Below are 20,421 nucleotides of genomic sequence, written 5' to 3'. Positions count from 1 at the left end.
ATACATTAGCTGTAGCTGCTCTATCTATTTGGACCAGTCACAACTCTTAACATGAACTGCTTATACTACGAGACCGGGCGGCCGCTCATCTCCTCTATACTACCGTACATCGGCAACCTGATTGCATGCTGCGTGTGGCAATTCGACGAAGTCTAGTAATCACTATTAATGTAGAACATTTTCATAAACAACTTTTAGAGACATTGGGTCCTTTGAGATGACTGACATTATGATAGCCGTGCCTGATGAGTTGATGACAGACCAAGGGTAGTTTCTATTTTAGATAGTAGAGAATATCCGTTTATCCTCTGATCGATAACGTACAGTATTTATTTCTTTTGTTTACGTTAAGTTATCTTGAGCGACAGGCAGAAATCATTTCATATTTTTCGGCCGGGGAAGGGGGAAATCAAACAGAGCTTGCCATGACAATTTTTTGAATCGTAAAGCTTACATTTTCGAAATTTCACTACTACTGCCACCACTACTAGTACTACTACTATTACTATTACTCTAAGAGGAATGAAGTTACAGGAGAATGGAGAAAGTTACACAACGCAGAACTGCACGCATTGTATTCTTCACCTGACATAGTGACATCAGAAACTGTCGGCATTCAAAAGCAAGCTTATTAAGCATTTTCTTACTGTGTAGAGTAGGTTTAATTTGTACTTAATCAATAAAAGAAATGCTTCTCTCTTCTTAACTTTTACAATAAACTGTTTAGCTTTTATTAATCAGTTAATCTTTTAGTACTTTGATTTTTATTGTATCTGTAAATTTAATATTAATTGTAATTATAATTGTAATTGTATTCTTAATATTGCAGTTGTAATCCCCTGGTAGAGGGGAAGAGAAGGCCTGATGGCCTTATCTCTACCAGGTTAAGTAAATAAATAAATAAATAAATTAGGAACATTAAATCCAGACGTTTCAGATGGACAGGACATGTAGCACGTATGGACGAATCCAGAAATGCATATAAATAGAGTGTTAGTTGGGAGATCAGAGGGAAAAAGACCTTTGGGGGTCCGAGATGTAGATGGGAGGATAATATTAAAATGGATTTGAGGGAGGTGGGATATGATGGTAGAGACTGGATTATTAATCTTGCCCAGGATAGGAACCGATAAAGAAACTTACGTGAGAAAGACAATGAACCTCCGGATTCTCTAAAAGCTATAACTAAATAACTACTACTACTACTACTATCACCACCACCAACACTACTACCATTACTACTACTACCACCACTACTACCACTACTACTGCTATTACTGCTACTACTGCCACCACCACCACTACTACCATTGCTACTATTACTATGACCACTACTACTACCACCACCACTACTACTACTACCACTACCACCACTACTACCACTACCACCACTACTACCACTACCACTACTACTATTACCACCACCACTACTACTACCACCACCACTACTACCACTACTACTACTACTGCCACCACTACCAACACCACCACCACTTCTACCACCACCACCACTACTACCACTACTACTACCACTACTACTACTACTGTCACCACCACTACTACTACCACCACCACAACTACTACTACCACCACCACTACTACCACTACTACTACCACTACTACTACTACTGTCACCACCACTACTACTACCACCACAACTACTACTACCACCACCACTACTACCACTACTACTACTGCCACCACTACCAACACCACCACCACTACTACCATTACTACTACTACCATCACTACTACTAATATTACTGCTACTACTGTTACCACCACCACTACTACCATTACTACTATTACTATCACCACTACTACTACCACCACTACTACTACTACCACTACACTACTACCACCACCACTACTACCACCACCACTACTACCACTGCTACTACTACCAACACTACTACTACCACCACCACCACAACTACTACTACTACTACCACTACTACCACTACCACCACCACCACTACTACCACTACTACCACTACCACCACTACTACTACTACTACTACTACCACCACCACTACAACCACTACTACTATTACTACTACTACTACTACCACCACCAACACCACCACCACTACTACCATTACTACTACACCACACCACCTCATTCTAGTGCCGAGGTCATGGAAAGCATGGGGCTCTACCTCCATGCCCCTCAAGTGCCTTCATGGTATGTTACGGGGATACCTTTATTTATTATTATTTTTACTAGCACTACTACTACTACTACTACTACTACTACCACCACCACTACTATCACTACTACTACTACTACTACTACTACTACTAGTAGTAGTAGTAGTGTCGTGCAATGTTCGAACATGTTAGAGGAGAAGTTAATATATTGCAAACCTCGCCTTACTTCATAGGCATTCAACAATACGTAGAAGTGAAGTGTGTAAACTAAAATGACCGAATTAATTAAAAACTGGTTCCGAAGATCATGTTCGTAGTAATGCTCGTTGACTGTAGTTCCAAGCTAGGCAGGTATTCCACTGGAGTGTCATGCATAAGTGGCCTTATGTTCGGTTTATATTTGCCAAGACTTTGTAGAACCGAAGTTCGCTTTGCGGAACCAGGTCTGCCATGTTTGTTCGACCCTCCCCCTTCGGTGCCCCGCTCGTTGTTCCTCTCCTCTCTGCCCCTTTATGCTTTAGCATGAGGATGTCAGACATATCTTCCGAAATTATGCATAGTAATGAGTACCGTAAGGTAACTGCTATTATTAATATGACTAAGCATTCACAAAAAAGTACTTCAAAGTAAATCAAACAATATTTTTGCAAAAGTGTAGGGGAGAAGTGGGTACAGTAAGACAGGAAGAACAGTGAGACATTTTTATTATATGGTAAATTTTGATGTTGAGATGTTGGTAACAGTGGAGTTGTGTGTTGCATGAGTAAAGTAACAATATTTTCATACTCGATTTGATTCTAGTTATAAAGGTGAGTGATGAAAAAATAATTCGTAATTTTTCACTCTAGAAGTAAAATTTTGGCTTGGGTTTAATGAAGGTTATATTGGATATACAAATGAGATATAAATATGAATGTTTTGTTACCTAATACTATGGTATTTGAGATGATGTTTGGCAAAGTTTCGTCTTTCTTGTTTTAATTTTGAAGTGATGGCGTCATTTTTAAATGAACTATGCGTAAAGGGAACAGTGAGCCATTCAATTGAAGGGTACACTGATACGTCTCACTGTCCCCATGTACCAATGATTTGCAAAAACAAACTGTAATTATATTACATTCCAGTAACTAATATTAAACATGAAAATACTAGTAACCAATTTAGGAACTGTAGCTTAAAATAATAGATACATTGCATTTTAATGGTTTCATAAATAAAAAAAAATTATTCACAAAATTTAAGAAAATGTAAAAAAATAATAAAGAGTTACATTAAATTCTTATAATCATAAGCTTTGTTGTCACCAAAAATTCATTTCATTTTTTCGCAAAAGTTTTAAATGTCATGGAAAATTCATTTTTCCAAATGTTCCAGATGTTTCAATGATTTCGAATTCAGACATTTCAGACATCAAAATGATTATAAATAAGCCTACAGAACATGTGAAGATAAAGAGACAGCAAGTTTTTGTTTTCTTTTGAAATAAATGTAAATCATTTCAATGTCCGTTAATAGACACTGTGGTCACCGTTAACTGTACCCTCCTGAATGGGAACAGTGAGACATTTGCATTTTTTTGACAAACACGTGTTGTATATTATGTCCTTTATCTATCTATCTATCTATCTATCTATCTATCTATCTATCTATCTATCTATCTATCTATCTATCTATCTATCTATCTATCTATCTATCTATCTATCTATCTATCTATCTATCTATCTATCTATCTATCTATCTATCTATCTATCTATCTATCTATCTATCTATCTATCTATCTATCTATCTATCTATCTATCTATCTACCTATCTACCTATCTACCTATCTACCTATCTACCTACCTACCTACCTACCTACCTATCTATCTATCTATCTATCTATCTATCTATCTATCTATCTATCTATCTATCTATCTATCTATCTATCTATCTATCTATCTATCTATCTATCTATCTATCTATCTACATTTTTGTTTATGTATTATTATACTCCATGTTTTAATGTCTATTTCTATTGCACTTGATTTTAAAAATACTTCAATTATCACTTGCATACATACTTCTTAATATTTTGTGTCTCACTATACCCACTACTCCCCTATATGTTCATAGTACCGACTAATGCCGTGCAATATTAAAACATGAGAGAGGAAACTAAGATATTACACACATTGACTTATTCCATCGCAAGATATGTACTAAAATGTATAAGCGGCCAAAACGTGAAGTGCTAGGAGGGGAGGACAGCTAATATTTTCTTCATAAGATCGAAAAACACATGAAAGGCCTCCTCCCGCAGAGCGAATATCGACGAATATCGAACTTCGTCATACTCGACAAACACGAACTTCAACATAGCGTCTGTCAAGCATGACGTCAGTCCCTAATATGAAAATGAAATCATTTATTTTATTTATTAACACAATATGCAGTATGAAAATGAATATTTTATTTATAGACAGGTTGGATATTATAAGTTTATATGTAATATAAAAGTTAAATAAAATATTTTTTGTTAACATTTGCAGTTTATTTTACTCTTAGTTATTCGTATAATTTCACCTATTATTTCCGAGCAACTGTGATTTGTTTTAATTTTATGTGGAGATCTAATTATACAGGGTTGTGGGAATAAAACGGGCCCGTCTCATTTCATTTCATATGAAACAAACTGAAAAAAATTGGAATAAAATGAATAAATGAATGTGCTCTGTACCAACCTTCATAATAGATGTTGAAAGTGTCCTCCACCAATATCTAGACACTTCTGTGCACGTCTTAACAGATTCATACAGCCAACATAATTTCAAATCAAATGAAATGAGACAGGCCAGTTTTCTGCCCATCTCTGTACTTTCTGTCCGTAGACGGTAGTCTATAGTAAACACTGGCATTTTTAAATGTTTTTGCATTATATTTGTTTTGTATTACTGTAATTATTGTAAACGTTCTTGTTTTGTGTAATTGAACGTTCTTAACTAGTTTCTTCTTATGTATGTATATAAGATATTGTGTGTATGTGTGTGTGTAAATATATAAAGTATTTCAAAAGTCAATTCAAACATTAAACCGCTATAAATATTATAATATTTGAGATAGGGAAAAATTAAAACGTCACAATATTGGGCAAACAACGGGGTTTACAAAACATTGGAAAATGTCCGCCGTTCTTTTGTTCATTCATTCATTCATTTTATTCCATAGATCTTACATGAGCAATGAAGCTTTAAGATGTGGAACAAGTCAAAATTTTACAATATTACAATTTTTGCAAATTTTTACAGTTTTACAATTTAGTAAGTTTCTACAATTTTTAAAATTTTGTGCAATTTTTTACAACATTTTGGCGAGATGTAGTGAGATGAGGTTAGGTCCGAGGATTCACCAAAAGATTACCCCGCATTTGCCTTTTGGTTGGGGAAAACCTCGGAAAAAGCCAACCAGGTAATCAAATCAAAGGGGTTGATGCCGAGAACTCGCCATAGACCATCCGGCTTCAGTCCCACGGCTGGGGAAAACCTCGGAAGAAACCATTCAATGAGATCAAAGGGCGATCCAATCCAAGCCCGAACGCAGCTCCGGATCAGCAGCCCAGCGAATCTGCGAACTGAGCTACATCGATGGCTCTAATAAAAATATACAATACATAGCCAATCAGATTATGAAATTTACAAACACAAACGATCATTCATCAGTTGTGCTATATGTATAATACTAAACAAGTAGGTTAATTAAATTTAAGGCATAAATAATTCAATCAGTTGTGATATACAGAAATTGATAATACATATCATGCAAACTACTTCAAATTACAAACACAAACAATTTATCAATAGAGCTATACAGATTACTATTCAAAACGTTTAACGTACAGCATTCTGTCTACGACACCATGCACATCATTTTGCAGATAATGTCTTGGAATATTGGAAATTTCTTGCGAGATGGCATCTTGTTCGTTACTTGGTGTAACATAGAATAATAAGCATCTACGCCACATTTTAATAAAATTGGACTTGTAGTTTCTGAGAAAGGGTACATTTCATATTGTAAAACGTCATTTTGAGAAAAACAGCGATGAAAAATAGTATTATTCGGTGCTATGTAGTGTAACATGCAATTTAAATAACATAAATGATAACTTTAATAAACTATATGTATTCAGATTCACAAAAGAGCGGCAAATTATTGGTATTAAATATGAAAAACATCATTTTTGATCAGTTCAGTCTTCAATCTTCCCTTAAATGAAACTGTTAATAAACTGTTTCTTTCTCTTGCACGGAGGAGGGACCCGAAGGCTTACACTGCAGTCTGAGGCTTATTGTGCTTACCACTATTCTGAGAATGCAAGTAAAGAGATAGGTTTGAAAGTAAATACTGAAAAGATAAAGTATATGATTATGTCTCGTGACGAGAATATTGTACGAAATGGAAATATAAAAATTGGAAATTTATCCTTTGAAGAGGTGGAGAAGTTCAAATATCTTAGAGCAACAGTAACAAATATAAATGATACTCGGGAGGAAATTAAACGCAGAATAAGTATGTGAAATGCCTGTTATTATTCGGTTGAGAAGCTTTTATCATCCAGTCTGCTGTCAAAAAATCTGAACGTTAGAATTTATAAAACAGTTATATTACCGGTTGTTCTTTATGGTTGTGAAACTTGGACTCTCACTTTGAGAGAGGAACATAGGTTAAGGGTGTTTGAGAATAAGGCGCTTAGGACAATATTTTGGGGCTAAGAGGGATGAAGTTACAGGAGAATGGAGAAAGTTACACAACACAGAACTGCACGCATTGTATTCTTCACCTGACATAATTAGGAACATTAAATCCAGACGTTTGAGATGGGCAGGGCATGTAGCACGTATGGGCGAATCCAGAAATGCATATAGAGTGTTAGTTGGGAGGCCGGAGGGGAAAAGACCTTTGGGGAGGCCGAGACGTAGATGGGAGGATAATATTAAAATGTATTTGAAGGAGGTGGGATATGATGATAGACAATGGATTAATCTTGCTCAGGATAGGGACCAATTGCGGGCTTATGTGAGGGCGGCAATGAACCTCCGGGTTCCCTAAAAGCCAGTAAGTAAGTAACTATTTTGTGAATGACTGGGTAACCGATCGGCCACGCTCTTATCCAAGTACAGCACGTACAGCTCGACCAAGTTAAGTCTGCGAGCCGAGAGGGGAAGTTGGAGGCAGTTCTGTAGTGAAAGAGGCGGTAACGAGAGGAGACCAGTACAGTCTCATATGACAGCAAAGTTATCCTACTGCGCTTCAGTTCATAGAGCGTTAACAATTTAAGACGCTTTGAAATAGACTGTACTTCTACTTCTGCTTGACAGTGAGGTTTGGCGTTCCGATTGGCAAGCGTGGAGAAAGTTGTATGAGGGGGGAGGCTGGGAGACAGCGTAACTGTTGCCTTTATCTGCAGACAAGAACAAAAAATGCATGCGCTCCATAGTGTATTTTAAATGATGTGCACGCGTTGAAATCTGAGCGTCAAGTGACCTATGTGGCAACTGTGTTTTGCCTCTACATTCCATCCCGATATCCCCACTCGCAGACTTGACTTGGACAAGCTGTAGCACCGTGAACTTAACTCGGGCTATGGTATGGATGATGATGATGATGATGATGATGATAATGATATGTGAATTAATGATGGCGAAATGATTCCGAGGTCCAAAACCGAAAGTTACCCAGCAATTCTGCTTCAATTGGTTGAGAGAAAACCCCGTAAAAAAAACCAACCAGGTAACTTGTCCCCACCAGGATTTGAGCCCGGGATCAATAAACTGTTAAACAATAAAGCGCAAACGTAGCTCAATTATAACGTGAACACAAAGAAGTCCCGCTGTCGTTGTTAGGCTCCACGTCTAAACTTATCCCTGCACTGTCTAGGCCGCTGGCCGGCATTCATAGTCCCTCGGTAAAGTTTTAAAATAATCACCAGTTTATTTCCTATTTTGAAATCTGATATGTTGTTATGTTTAGGGGATTCTACTGTAGCGAACGAGGTGATGGACCACATTCTTACAGCCCAGATGAAGGAGAAAGGACGCCGCTTACGTCAGGAGCTGCCTGGATTCAACTGGCTCGAGGAGAAGATCCGCAATGGCGGCGTAGCTACGGTACAGCCACCCAAACGTCCCAGTCTCTCTGACATGCCTCGCAGCGCCAATGAACCCGAAGTCACCGCGACTGACGCTGCAGCCACTAACCCCGATGTCGTGGATAACCCGCCGCCCGTAGACCATAAGTAAGTGAACATAGATTCATTGGCCAGGTCTGGTCTTTCCTAACTCCGTATTGTATTCATTTCCTTCTTTTAATTCGTTAATAATAATGATTGGAGTTACTTCAAGGGTGATTGACTTCCGTCAACTGGGAGTTATAATTTTCTAGTTAAGTATTTTAAGTATTTGAAGCTGCCCACTTGCTCTACTGCCTCATTTAGAATTCGCAAGTTTATCTTTTGTATTTTTCTTCCTATGGCCATGCTCAGGGCTGGGCAGCATTTGAAATACATTTGTATTTTGTAATTTGTAACGATTTTCGAAAGTATTTTGTATTTCTTTTTCTTCTTCTTCTTCTTCTTCTTCTTCTTTTTCTTCTTCTTCTTCTTCCCTTCAAGTATTAGGCCAAATGGCCTGTTACGATCTCACAGTTGAGTTTTCAATCCAGCATTTCTTTGAACGACCTAGAGATCTCTTCCCGTTTGGACGATAGTGGAGCATGACTTTTGGGATTCTATCTCTATGCATGCGATGCAGATGATTTATCCAGTTGTTCTGATAATGTTTTACGTGATTAATTACAGGTTCTAGTTGTAATTCTTCCATTACATCTTCATTGGTTTGTGATCCCATTTCACATATCCCGCTGTATATCTCATAAATTTCATTTCATTAGCCGTTATTCTGCTTTCGTCTTTCTTCCTCAATGTCCATGCCTCATTGCAGTAACAAAGTACAGGTCTCGCCAAGATCTTGTATAGGCGAATTCTAGTATGCCTTTGTACTAGGGAAGGTTTCATAATGTTGTTAATTATTCCCATTGTTTTGGTGTATTTAGAAATTTTCTGTCAAATGTGTACTTCATCGAAAAAAGATAATGTGTATCCGAGATATGTAAAATAATTTACTCTTTCTAATATTTTTTAATCTAAACATATTTTGCTAGGCACAGGGTATTTGCCGCAGAAGGCCATAATTTTAGTTTTTTCTTTATTGATTTCATATCATATTTAATTCCAATTTTGTTCAAATTAAAAATTGAACGTTGTATTTTGTATTTAAATACATAAAATTGATGTATTTTGTATCTAAAATACTCTAAATACTTTCTTCTTCTTCTTGTCCTTCAAGTTTTGAATTTGGATTTGACAAATGAACTTTTGTTTTTTTTTTGCGTAGCCATTTCAGATGTGCTAGCCGTACACTTAGTTTTCTTGCCACAACTGATTTCCTTAACGCCATAAAGAAATCTCCAACAGCATCAAGGATCCATCACCCAACACTTGTTAAATTTTCAGCATTATGGAATGCGTCTAGGACACTCAAATCCTCAGAAAGTATATCAGACATCTTGAAATATTCATTAAAATTTCCTTGCCCAACTCGATGGAATTCTCTTTATGACTCAATCTCTCAGATATTGCAAGTCAAACATGATATAAACAGTATATGTGAAAAACTGGGATTGCCAACCTTCAAAGATGTTGAGTTTCAGTCCTTGAAGAATATTGTGCAGTTCTGAAACCCATTGCCGTAGCTCTTGATTTAATGCAAAATGAAAAGACGTGTTGTTACCGCCAACTTTTGTCCACATTAATTTCCTTCAAAAACAGATTACATATTCTGTTATCTAGTAATCTACGCCATCTATTTATTCCAAGTAACTCTAATCCTAATAAGTTCGCTTTCATCAAGATTTAAAGCGATGTTTGATCTGACCCCAGAAGCAAATTGAGCTATTTTGGCAGCTTGCTTCCACCCATCATTTAAGATGAGATGGCTACCTGACACTGCCTCACCAAATTATGAGAAGAGGATACAGAATATGTGCGTGAAATCAGCTGAGCAGTTCTCTGCTACACCTTTGGTCAGTACAGACGATGAAGACGATGAAAACAATTTTTATGTTTTCAACTCAAGTACAACAGACTTTGAAAAGCAAAAAGAAAAGAACTTGTCTACTGCGGAGTATGAGCTCATACAATTCTTCAATGGCAAAGGGACAAAGGACTCTAGAGAATTACCCAACAGTGAAACAAGCATTTATAAAGTTTAATACAAGTTTGTGTTCCTCTGCGCCTGTAAAAAGACTGGTCTGTTTTGCAGGATTTATTCATTCACAAGCAAGGGGATCCTTATCTGTTAAGTTTCTTGAGAAACTGGTTATTGAAAGGGAGAAGTAATTATTCATATGTAGCATAATTTCATTGCTGACTTGGAAAGGAAGAATATTCAGTTACAGTGTTTATATAAAACTTCGAGATAAAAATACTTTTAATGTTAATATAATATTTTAGATTTTCAGTTATTTCTTATTTCTTTATATATTGTATCGAGTATTTGAAATACAAATGTATTTTGGTTAATTTTTTAAAAGTATTTTGTATTTGTAATTGAAATTCTATTCTTTGAAGTATTTTGTATTTGTATTTGAAATACTTGGATGTCAGTATTTTGCCCAGCCCTGATTATGCTCTTCGTCTTATTTGCATTAATCTTCATCCCATACTGCTCATAGCTGTCATTTAAATCCAGTAGCATATTCTTTAGCATCATTTCCTCTTCTGCTAACAACGCCATATCATCTGTAAAACTTATGCATTGTATTATTTTTCCTCCTACTATCACTCCTCCCATTTTCTGAAAACAGTTCTTTACTAAATCCTCCAAGTATATGTTGAACAGGGTAGGTGATAAAGGACATACTTGTCGTACTCCTCTCCCAATTTCACTTCCTTCTGACATTTCTTCTCCTATTCTCACTTTGACTCGTTGTTTATATATAAAGATTAATGAACAGTCTCCTCTCCAATCCACACCAGTTTTCTTTAGTATCCTCATTAGTTTATTCCAATCCACTCTGTCAAAAGCCCTTTCTAGGTCCACAAATTCTACATACACTTCTAGTGGTTAGTACGTACAGGTTGTTTCCGGGCTGGTGTTACAAACTTTCAGCGATGATGGGGAAGGGTACATGTATCAATTTGAGATCAGGAACCCTGGTCTGGAAATGACTGAATTGAAAGTTATAAGCAAAAATAGTTGTGTGGAAATGGAATTATAATTTCGCATCACGTTCCCTCCTTCCCTTAATCATTGGAATAGTCGTGGAAAGATGGTATGGGCCGGATATCTCCTACGTGGGTACTTACCCGATACAATCTGTGAGCTTGTCTACTGTTCCCATTGGCTCATCCGTATTCGAAAATCAGGTCTGCTTATTCCGCTGTCGTGTACTCCTCCATTTCACTAGGACTGATCGACTGGACACTGCAACTTGTACACATACACTGCTGTCTACAGTCATGCATATCAGGACCGACCATGTCTGTTACACATTACGCTGTCTGCATTGCTTTAGTGTCCCCACCCCTCAGACAGCGCACTGAATGGAATATTGTAAGTACTGTAGACAACGTAAACAACGTCAGATGAATATAGTATGTGTAAGATGTACAGATAAATAGCCTATACATAAATAAGGTGTACAAAAGAATAAAATTATTTCATTTCCACACAACTATTTTTGCTTGTAAGTTTCGACTGGATCATTTCCGGACCAGGGTTCCTTATCTCTGAAAGTTTGTAACACTAGCCCGAAAACACCCTGTATAATTTAAGCCCTGCAGTAGTTAACAGCTTTGCAACCGGTTAACATTGTCTTCCTATATGTTTTTTCCAGAGAAGGCAAACGCTTACAAGAATATCTAACCAGACCAGCAAAGAAACCCAGACTTGACCCCATATCAGATGACGCTAACCAGAGGCGCGAGGCAAAGAGCTCACCAGAACAGCCCTCCCAGCAAGGCATACCGCCGCTCCAGTGCCTGCCAGGTGTGCCGCCTGCAGACAGCGAACTTGCGTCACCGAGGCGACCTGTCATCGTGTCGGCATCGGACATTCCTCCACCAGCAGACGTGAACCCTCTGCTGCAACAGCTCACGATCGGGGGCGAGCTCGAGGTCACTCTGTCCACACCCGTGACGTCGAATAATGTGACGCCAGACACTGGCATCTCTTCTGCCCAGTCGTCGTCGAAGGGTTCACCAAGTGACTCGGTACATTCTGAAGCACCATACGTCAGTGTGAAGCCATTGCCCGCTGGGCCGATTCCTTCACACAAGACGCAACAATGTGGTGATGCTCCACTCCCGGGGAACCAGACCCGACGGCAGAACTTCGGGGTGGATCAGCTGTCGCAGCCCCACCAGGCAGAAGCCACCAGAGAGCAAATACCTCACCTCAATCCTGTTTTTGGATGGAGTAGGGAAGTCCCTCGATGGCAAGGTGGTGAGTACACGCAAAACTAATTTTTCAGTCATTTTAACTTAATATTGTAGTATAGTCCGCGTCACCGTTTTTGGCGTGAGAAATAAGTAATGGGAACGTTAAGTGCGAGTGTTTTACATTTGCCGCAGTCAGTCTGACAACTCTGTTTGACAAATGGCTGATGTGTCGTGTATAGGAAGTGCTACCATTCTCAGCTGCACTAGCAACATGTTCACAAACAGGGCACTATACTCTAGGACACACGCCAAAAACGCTGGCGCACGCTGTACAGATAGGGGCCGGAATCTTTGCGCTTTAAGTCCATTAAGGGGACACTGTGATGAAGTAACGGTTAATAATTAAAAAAATCCACTTTTCTTCTTTTATGTTCGTAATTCAATTTGAACCTTCTAGTTTCATGATATAGTTTCATTTCCTATTTGAGAGCCCTTCAAACTATGTCACGTGACTTTTATACAGGGTGGAAGTGAAATAGCCTTGCAGATTTCCAGAGCGAATAGCTCATGTACTTAACAAACAACTATAATATGATGTTGGTGAAAAATTCATAGGTTTTATGCTTTTTCCCAAATTTTTAACAATCTCTTATTCGGTAAGTATTGCGAGTAGGATTGTGATTTTTGTCCATACCTACAGGAAATCTAATAAAGAATAATTTATCCTTCTAGCGCGCACGGTTTTCGTGTAAATTTAATTTTAAAAAACTCTAAATTCAAGCCATTGCACGATACGAGCAAGTGTTAACGTCTTGGCAGAGAGTAGCTCACCTATCGAGACACACCGAGTTCGTTGACCTCTTACATCTGTATCACGAGTGGAGTGTGTTAGCGGCGATGTTACCGGACTGCTGAAACTTCCAACTTAATTTTCTAATTAACCGTGCATTTAATCACAAAACGTAATATAGATTTTCTATTCATTTACGTGTACCCTATCGCCCCTTTCAATCTACAAGGTTATATTGTAATAGAGAAAAAATAAACTGCAAAAATTACAAAATGCTTCCTGTAGCTATACAGACGAACCCCGTTCTAATCCGAAACCCTCACCGTTCTAAGGTACCATCATCCCAATTAATCAAATGTGACCAAACATACGTTGTGTGAGTTGAGAGAAATGTCTTCTTTTTTAATGCTGTTTTCTAGACTTTAACATTTTAAGCACTTCCTTGAATGAAAAAAAGCTCCTTGCACAACAGTTATTGTCAAATTGGTCTCAAACTTCTCACAGAGGTCAATCAAATGTTGATAAACAAAACTTAGCATTTGTATGAAATATTGCACTTAGATAAAAAATACGCTGTAATGGTGAATTCATTAAATTTAAAAATTTATTGTGACTCTCTATTTCGGTTGAGTTAAAAAACTAATTAATTTTTATTCCCATGATTATTTTCTGCTTTTGAGGAAATATGAACAAATATTTTTGAAAACTTTGTCGTATGTAGCTAATATATAGACTACAGTAGTTACTTTGTCTCGAACTGAAATTGTAAATCGGCTATACAAAAAGACGATTTTATTGTTCAATAATATTATCAAAGTTATAAAACTGGCAAATCATGTAAATAATATGTATCTATTCATAATATCTGTTTAAAACTGTCAGATTGGCAATACTTATAACCACTTGTTTTGATTAAAATATGTAACTTTTGTGCGTCCCGACAAAAATTACAGGGACGCCGGACGCCTAGGCCAGAAAAAGGGGACTGTCCCGTTTTTTACGGGATGTATGGTAAGCTTACCCTACCGAGAAGACAACCTACGGGCGCTCCTCCTCCTACACCACGCCACTGTGGGACGCATAATGAACGTTGTTGTTTCATACGATTTGTTCGATATCTTCCGGTTTCGAGATGCTCATTGCTATCGACCAATACGTGGCCACGTTAACACTTTTTATCTTATCGTGCGGAATTTACCGAGATTCGTCGTATCTCCTAGTCAACAAGATAGGGAAGACCGTAAGGTGCTGACACTGATGATGATAAGGCTCTTATCGTTATCTCGACCCATTAAATCAATAATGAGGTTTTGATTTATCCTTCCTAGTACCGCGAAAAATGTTCCAAAAATGCCGTATGATTTGGTTTTCGACCTACAAATTAGTCCCACCACTTCAGAATGTGTGTTTGTGATTGTTGTACGAAAGAGAATTGAGCAAACCAATGTTACAGATTTATTATTATTATTATTATTATTATTATTATTATTATTATTATTATCGATTAAATTTATTGCTGGTTCTGTATGGTTGTGAAACTTGGGCTCTGACTTTGAGATATTAAATAATAATAATAATAATAATAATAATAATAATAATAATAATAATAATAATAATAATAATAATAGTGATGAAAAGTTGGAGATGGTAGGCGTGCAGACAAGAGCGAAACGACGGAGATGGTGGAAAAACTAAAGCAGAAAAAGATAAAGGTGAAAGGAATTAAATAGATTAGATGAACAATACCCATATAATACAGTATTATAAATAATGAGAATGTAGTGGGAATATGAAACAAGGTGGGGGAAAACAAAGAAAAGAAGAAGAAGAAGAAGAAGAAGAAGAAGAAGATGATGATGATGATGATGGTGTATTACTACTACTACTACTACTACTACTACTACTACTACTACTACTAAATGTGGACGAAAACAGAGTTGTGGAGTACAATCCTGCTCGAAATCTACTTCCGGCGCCCTAGAAAAAACAATACCTGTGCATTGCTGTGTACTTATTGTTTTAATCAATATCAGGGTGATCACGACAACTCCAACCACTATCATTAAGTGAACGACATGGCACGACCTCAGTGGACAAATTTAAGTTTTTATTGGCATGCTTTACAAACAGGGCAATTTGTGCCCCTCGTACCCTGTCTTGTTCTGTGTGACTATGAAGACATAATTAATATTATTGTTCACCAACAGACAATTACAACTGCGTTTTTTTGCTAACATAGCGAGGCTATTAGATGCAAAACTAGTTTTATCCAAAATTGAAAAAAGAAAAATGAAAAGAGTTGGGCACGGTATGGCATAATTGAAATTCGTCCCTCCCGTATGGAATTTGTTTCTACATCAAAACTTGCCTCTTTACAGTTTTATGAGATCTCGAAACTCGTTATTAAATGCATAACTCACCTAATCCACTACAAAATTTGATGCAGAACTTGCATGAACCTTCCATTAAGTTCTGAGCATATACATTCTTATCTTTGGGTTTATGCATCTTCAATGGAAAGTCTCAAGCAAAACTTATCTTGTACTGAATTGAAAGATTTTAATTTGTTTTATTTTTTTATTGTTTTCAAACTTTTCTACTATATTTCATCTGATTACTCCAATAAAAATTTGAAATGTTCTCTATAATGGATTTGTCGGACAATGTTTCATTCACGACTCATACGGCCGGGACCAGATATGAGCGGGTTGGGGTTGGCACGACCTGCCGCGTACAGGTTCCTAGCAAATAGAGCGATGAATTCCATTCCTTTCGTCTTGTTACCTATTCTTCAATGTTTGTTTTATCTGTTGACATCCTTCTTCAACATGCTAGAGAAGAATGCCACTGTTCTCAATAGATCTTGAATACATAATTGTTTTTAGATGTCCCCGTCAGTAAAAATCCAAGCGATTGAAGTCTGGAGAACGAGGAGGTTAGGATGTTAGTCCACACGACTTTTTCCTTTATCAGAGAATCGTTGTCGGAATCGTTCTAGCAGCAAGAGAAAAATGTTCTGTCTCTCATCATGTATCTCGAAGCCTCCACTCTCCCTTGTTTTTAGTTGCCAGGTGATAATGAGTAGATTCTCTTTTTTTTAATACCTACTGAATTAATAAAGATTACCCACTAATGGAAGGAATAATCCACATGAAATAGCAAGAAATTTAAGAACAAAGCGAAATTGACTATGTATTTACATGAACTTTCTTGTTTCCTTTTAGGTCCTTTATCCATTCCGCAAAGATTTTCTATGCATTAGTTAACACCCTAGACTTCTGTAGTCCGAGAAACGAATGTTTTTTCCATGTCGGAGACTCACGTCCACATTGCATTCTAAAATGACGCTTAACAGTTCTAACAAACCTTTAACTCGGATAACCTAAACTTTCATGCAATCTCTTTTCTGCTGTACCAGAATTGTTTACAGACCTCGGCGAAGTCAGAAGCTGAAGCATACGGGCTGTTCCATATGAAATCGATCAGTAAAAAAAAAAACTCGCATTTTTTATACTCTAATTTTTTCCCTGAGGAGAGTGCATTTTCAAAACTATACTATCGAAAGTCAAACGGTTTTCGTATTATGAGTGACAAATTTAGCGTATTTTATAAAAAAACAAGCCTCTTTCAGCGCTCAGAACTCTGGAAACATTTACTGCAGAACATTGAACGAGATCTTATTTTGAAGCTGACATGTGGTAGGTTATGTTAAGAAGTAAACCTTATTTTTATTGTACACAACGAGACAGATAATGTGATTTTACTTACTTTTAGGCTTTTTGCTAATTTGTAAAAATGTAAAAAAATATTGAAAAAAAAACCTTGCATTATTAAGAGGGATTCGGCATTGTTTGCTTAGTGGTACGGCAATACGTTTCGATGGTATTAAATATATTATTTTCACACGCCTAGACTTGAACGGCGCAGTACCGCACGCACTGGTCGAGAGCTGAAGATAAGCGAGCGTTGGGCGTCATTTTACTCCTGTGTTTATGAAAACCTGTGATAAAGCTAGCACAGTCATGACTGCTGGACGACACATCACGTGTTTATATCTCCTGGCCTTGCTTATCTCGGCTAGCTCCCGCCTCACAGTCAGCTGGTTAGTTCACACGCGTACTATTTATTTTCTTTATTTGATATTTTCAATACCTTCTTATCAACGTGCCATCAGTAAAAAAATATGTGTTTATTTGTACTTTCAATGCGGAATCTAACTATATATTTTTAAAATATTTTTTCCTTGGCAAAGGGTCTTAATGAGGGAAAATCTAAATTTCTCCATTTCCATAAAAAAGTAAGAAAATCTGTTTATATGTCAATATAAACTTTAATTTCTCAGCATGAAAATAAACCATGATTTTGATCATTGGGTGAAAGGGTTTCGGAGCTACAACAGTTTAAAGTTGCAAATTTTATGAAAATACGATAAATTTAAATATTTTAAATTTATACATTATGAAGTTCTGATGCCTCAAACTTTGCACAAAGGATTGTATCACAGTTCTCTACGTACAAGAAAAGTTTTATTGTGTTTAGAAATTGTAAGATCAATTTTCTCTATATTTCGGTCAATTTGAGATGGAATAGCTCATACGCTTGAACGGAATATTGATAGAATTTTTAGATATTCTCTTTGCAATGGCGCAATCCGAACTATATATAATAAATATTTTCCGAAATACATGCTTTTTATTTTGTATACCCTTCGTTCAGACCTTCTGTATTATGCAGAAAGAACCCGCTTTCGTCTTTAAATAATATCCATACTTGCTTCCCAGTCCCATAAACGTCTCTTGGAACCTCACATTTTGTTCTACATATTGCGCATCACATAAATGTATTTAATGTTATGCAGAATCCAGGAATTGTTGCTCGTATTGAACGCTGACTGACTTGCTGCTATTTCTAGCCTGTAGCGAGGAATTTCCAGGTACTCCTATTAGCTCCAAAGCCCTGCGATTTGATTTATTATTAACTTTGAGATGTCCACATCGCAAATTAATTTATACTGTCCGTAGATGCCACTACATTTTATTTGCCATAGTTTTCAATTAATTGTAAAATGTAATTCGCGGAAACGCCCACCATGTTGTTTAGTTATTCTTTTTCCGTTCCTGTTGAGAGGATTATAAGCTATCTCTGTCCATCTAATTAATGTCTACATCTACGCATATAAGGACTCTAGAACGAATGAAATCAAACTTCTCAGTTCACATAATACAGGGAGTTGCAGATATCATTTTACATTGTAAATTTCTAAAATAAGTTTATTAAATGAACTTCCATTTCAGTTGCCACGGTTGTCTCATTTTTATTGTTTTCACACTATACCGGGTCTTTCAGAAATACTTTGACAAACCTTGGGGGAATGTTCCTCACGCCAAAACAAGAGATAAAAAGCTCGTATAAACATGTCCGAAAATCCTTTTTTTTTTTTTTTTTTTTTTTTTTTAGTTAATGGAAGAACATAATGAAACATCTGTTAGATATTGTCAGCTTAGCTGCAAGTGTTACAGCTTTAATCAATTCAGGAACCCATAACAAATGTTCAAAATGTTCTCCTCTTGCTTCACTTGCATTGTTATGAGTTTCTGAATTGAATAAAGTTGCTACACTTGCCACCAAGCTGCCAGTAGCCTATCTAACAGATATTTCATTATGTTCTTTCATTAATAATTAAAAAACTAAGGATTTTTATTTATCTGTCTCTCTGTCCGTCCGTCCGTCTATCTATCTATCTATCTATCTATCTATCTATCTATCTATCTATCTATCTATCTATCTATCTATCTATCTATCTATCTATCTATCTATCTATCTATCTATCTATCTATCTATCTATCTATCTATCTATCTATCTACCTATCTACCTATCTACCTACCTACCTACCTACCTATCTGTCTGTCTGTCTGTCTGTCTGTCTGTCTGTCTGTCTGTCTGTCTATCTATCTATCTATCTATCTGTCTGTCTGTCTGTCTGTCTGTCTGTCTGTCTGTCTGTTTTTATTTAACTAGCTAGCTAGTCAGTACAAATTACATTTATGAAACAAAAATGTTTCTAGCCACTACCATAAGAGCCAGGCTCGTGTACGGTGTGGTCTTAGTCAATAATATAACATAAAATTTACAAGGACAGTTTACTAACTTAATTCAAACCAATAAATACAACACAATAGCAAAGATAAAGAAGAAAGAAAAAAGAGAGAAAAATACACATTTAATATAAATTGGCAACCCTACAGAAGCCAGTGATATTCAATAAAAACATTAATTTAGTCGACGGAAATAAAAGGTAAAAAACTAGATTTGTTAATATTATATATCATGGATAATTTTACAAATTTATTTTTTAAAAGCTTCAATTTTGAAATATTTCGAATTTGGAAAATGGTTTGTTATTTGGGCCGAAACTAGAACCATGTTTAAGAGCTGCACTTGTATGACATTTAGGCTCAATTAATGGGAAAGTAGACTTTTGTCTTCGAGTACGATATTCATGTCGATTAGATTTATGTTTTATTTGATTTCTGTGATAATAAGTTAGTAAACTATATTTATTTTCGGACATATTTTATATGAACTTTTTTCTTGTTTTGTTGTGAGAAACATGCCCCCAAAGTTTGTCAATGTATTTCTGAAACACCCTGTATATTGAAAATGAAATTACTTTTGTCAACTCGTATTCTTAGTACCAATGTAGAAGATCAGTATCATTTTACAGAAAAAAAGTTGTTTGAATAAAATGTGTTATTGCAGAAAATAAAGAAAAAGTTCCGTTACAAGATGTTACAAGATTTGTGAACTCACTTCACACCTTATTAACAAAAATTGTGAAACACAGGTCTCTGCCTGATTCATTCTCATAGTATCCATGTGAAAGCTTTGCAAATCTCATGGCATCCAATCAGTTCATAAAAATATAATCGGTAAATATTTTATAGCTGATTCTTCCATGTCACGGATGTTACAGACGGGTTAATGTCCTTCATTTTCCAGTTTCAA

At 36.5% G+C, this 20,421-nt stretch overlaps 1 protein-coding gene across 4 annotated transcripts in view; it reads left to right on the top strand.

The window, feature by feature from the left end:
* LOC138714812 (uncharacterized) overlaps positions 1 to 20,421 on the top strand; it is a 480,985-nt gene that overhangs the window by 391,423 nt on the left and 69,141 nt on the right. For all 4 annotated transcript variants that reach the window (XM_069846967.1, XM_069846965.1, XM_069846966.1 and 1 more), the window contains 2 exons: positions 8,158 to 8,422; positions 12,082 to 12,689. In XM_069846967.1, coding sequence (XP_069703068.1) covers positions 8,158 to 8,422; positions 12,082 to 12,689 — 873 coding nt within the window. The remainder of the gene's footprint in view (positions 1 to 8,157; positions 8,423 to 12,081; positions 12,690 to 20,421) is intronic.

The sequence above is a fragment of the Periplaneta americana genome, chromosome 15 (assembly GCF_040183065.1).
Source record: "Periplaneta americana isolate PAMFEO1 chromosome 15, P.americana_PAMFEO1_priV1, whole genome shotgun sequence".
NCBI classification, from domain to species: Eukaryota; Metazoa; Arthropoda; class Insecta; order Blattodea; family Blattidae; genus Periplaneta; species Periplaneta americana.
Note: the sequence above shows the minus strand (reverse complement) of the source record. Positions and strands in the feature narration are given on the sequence as shown.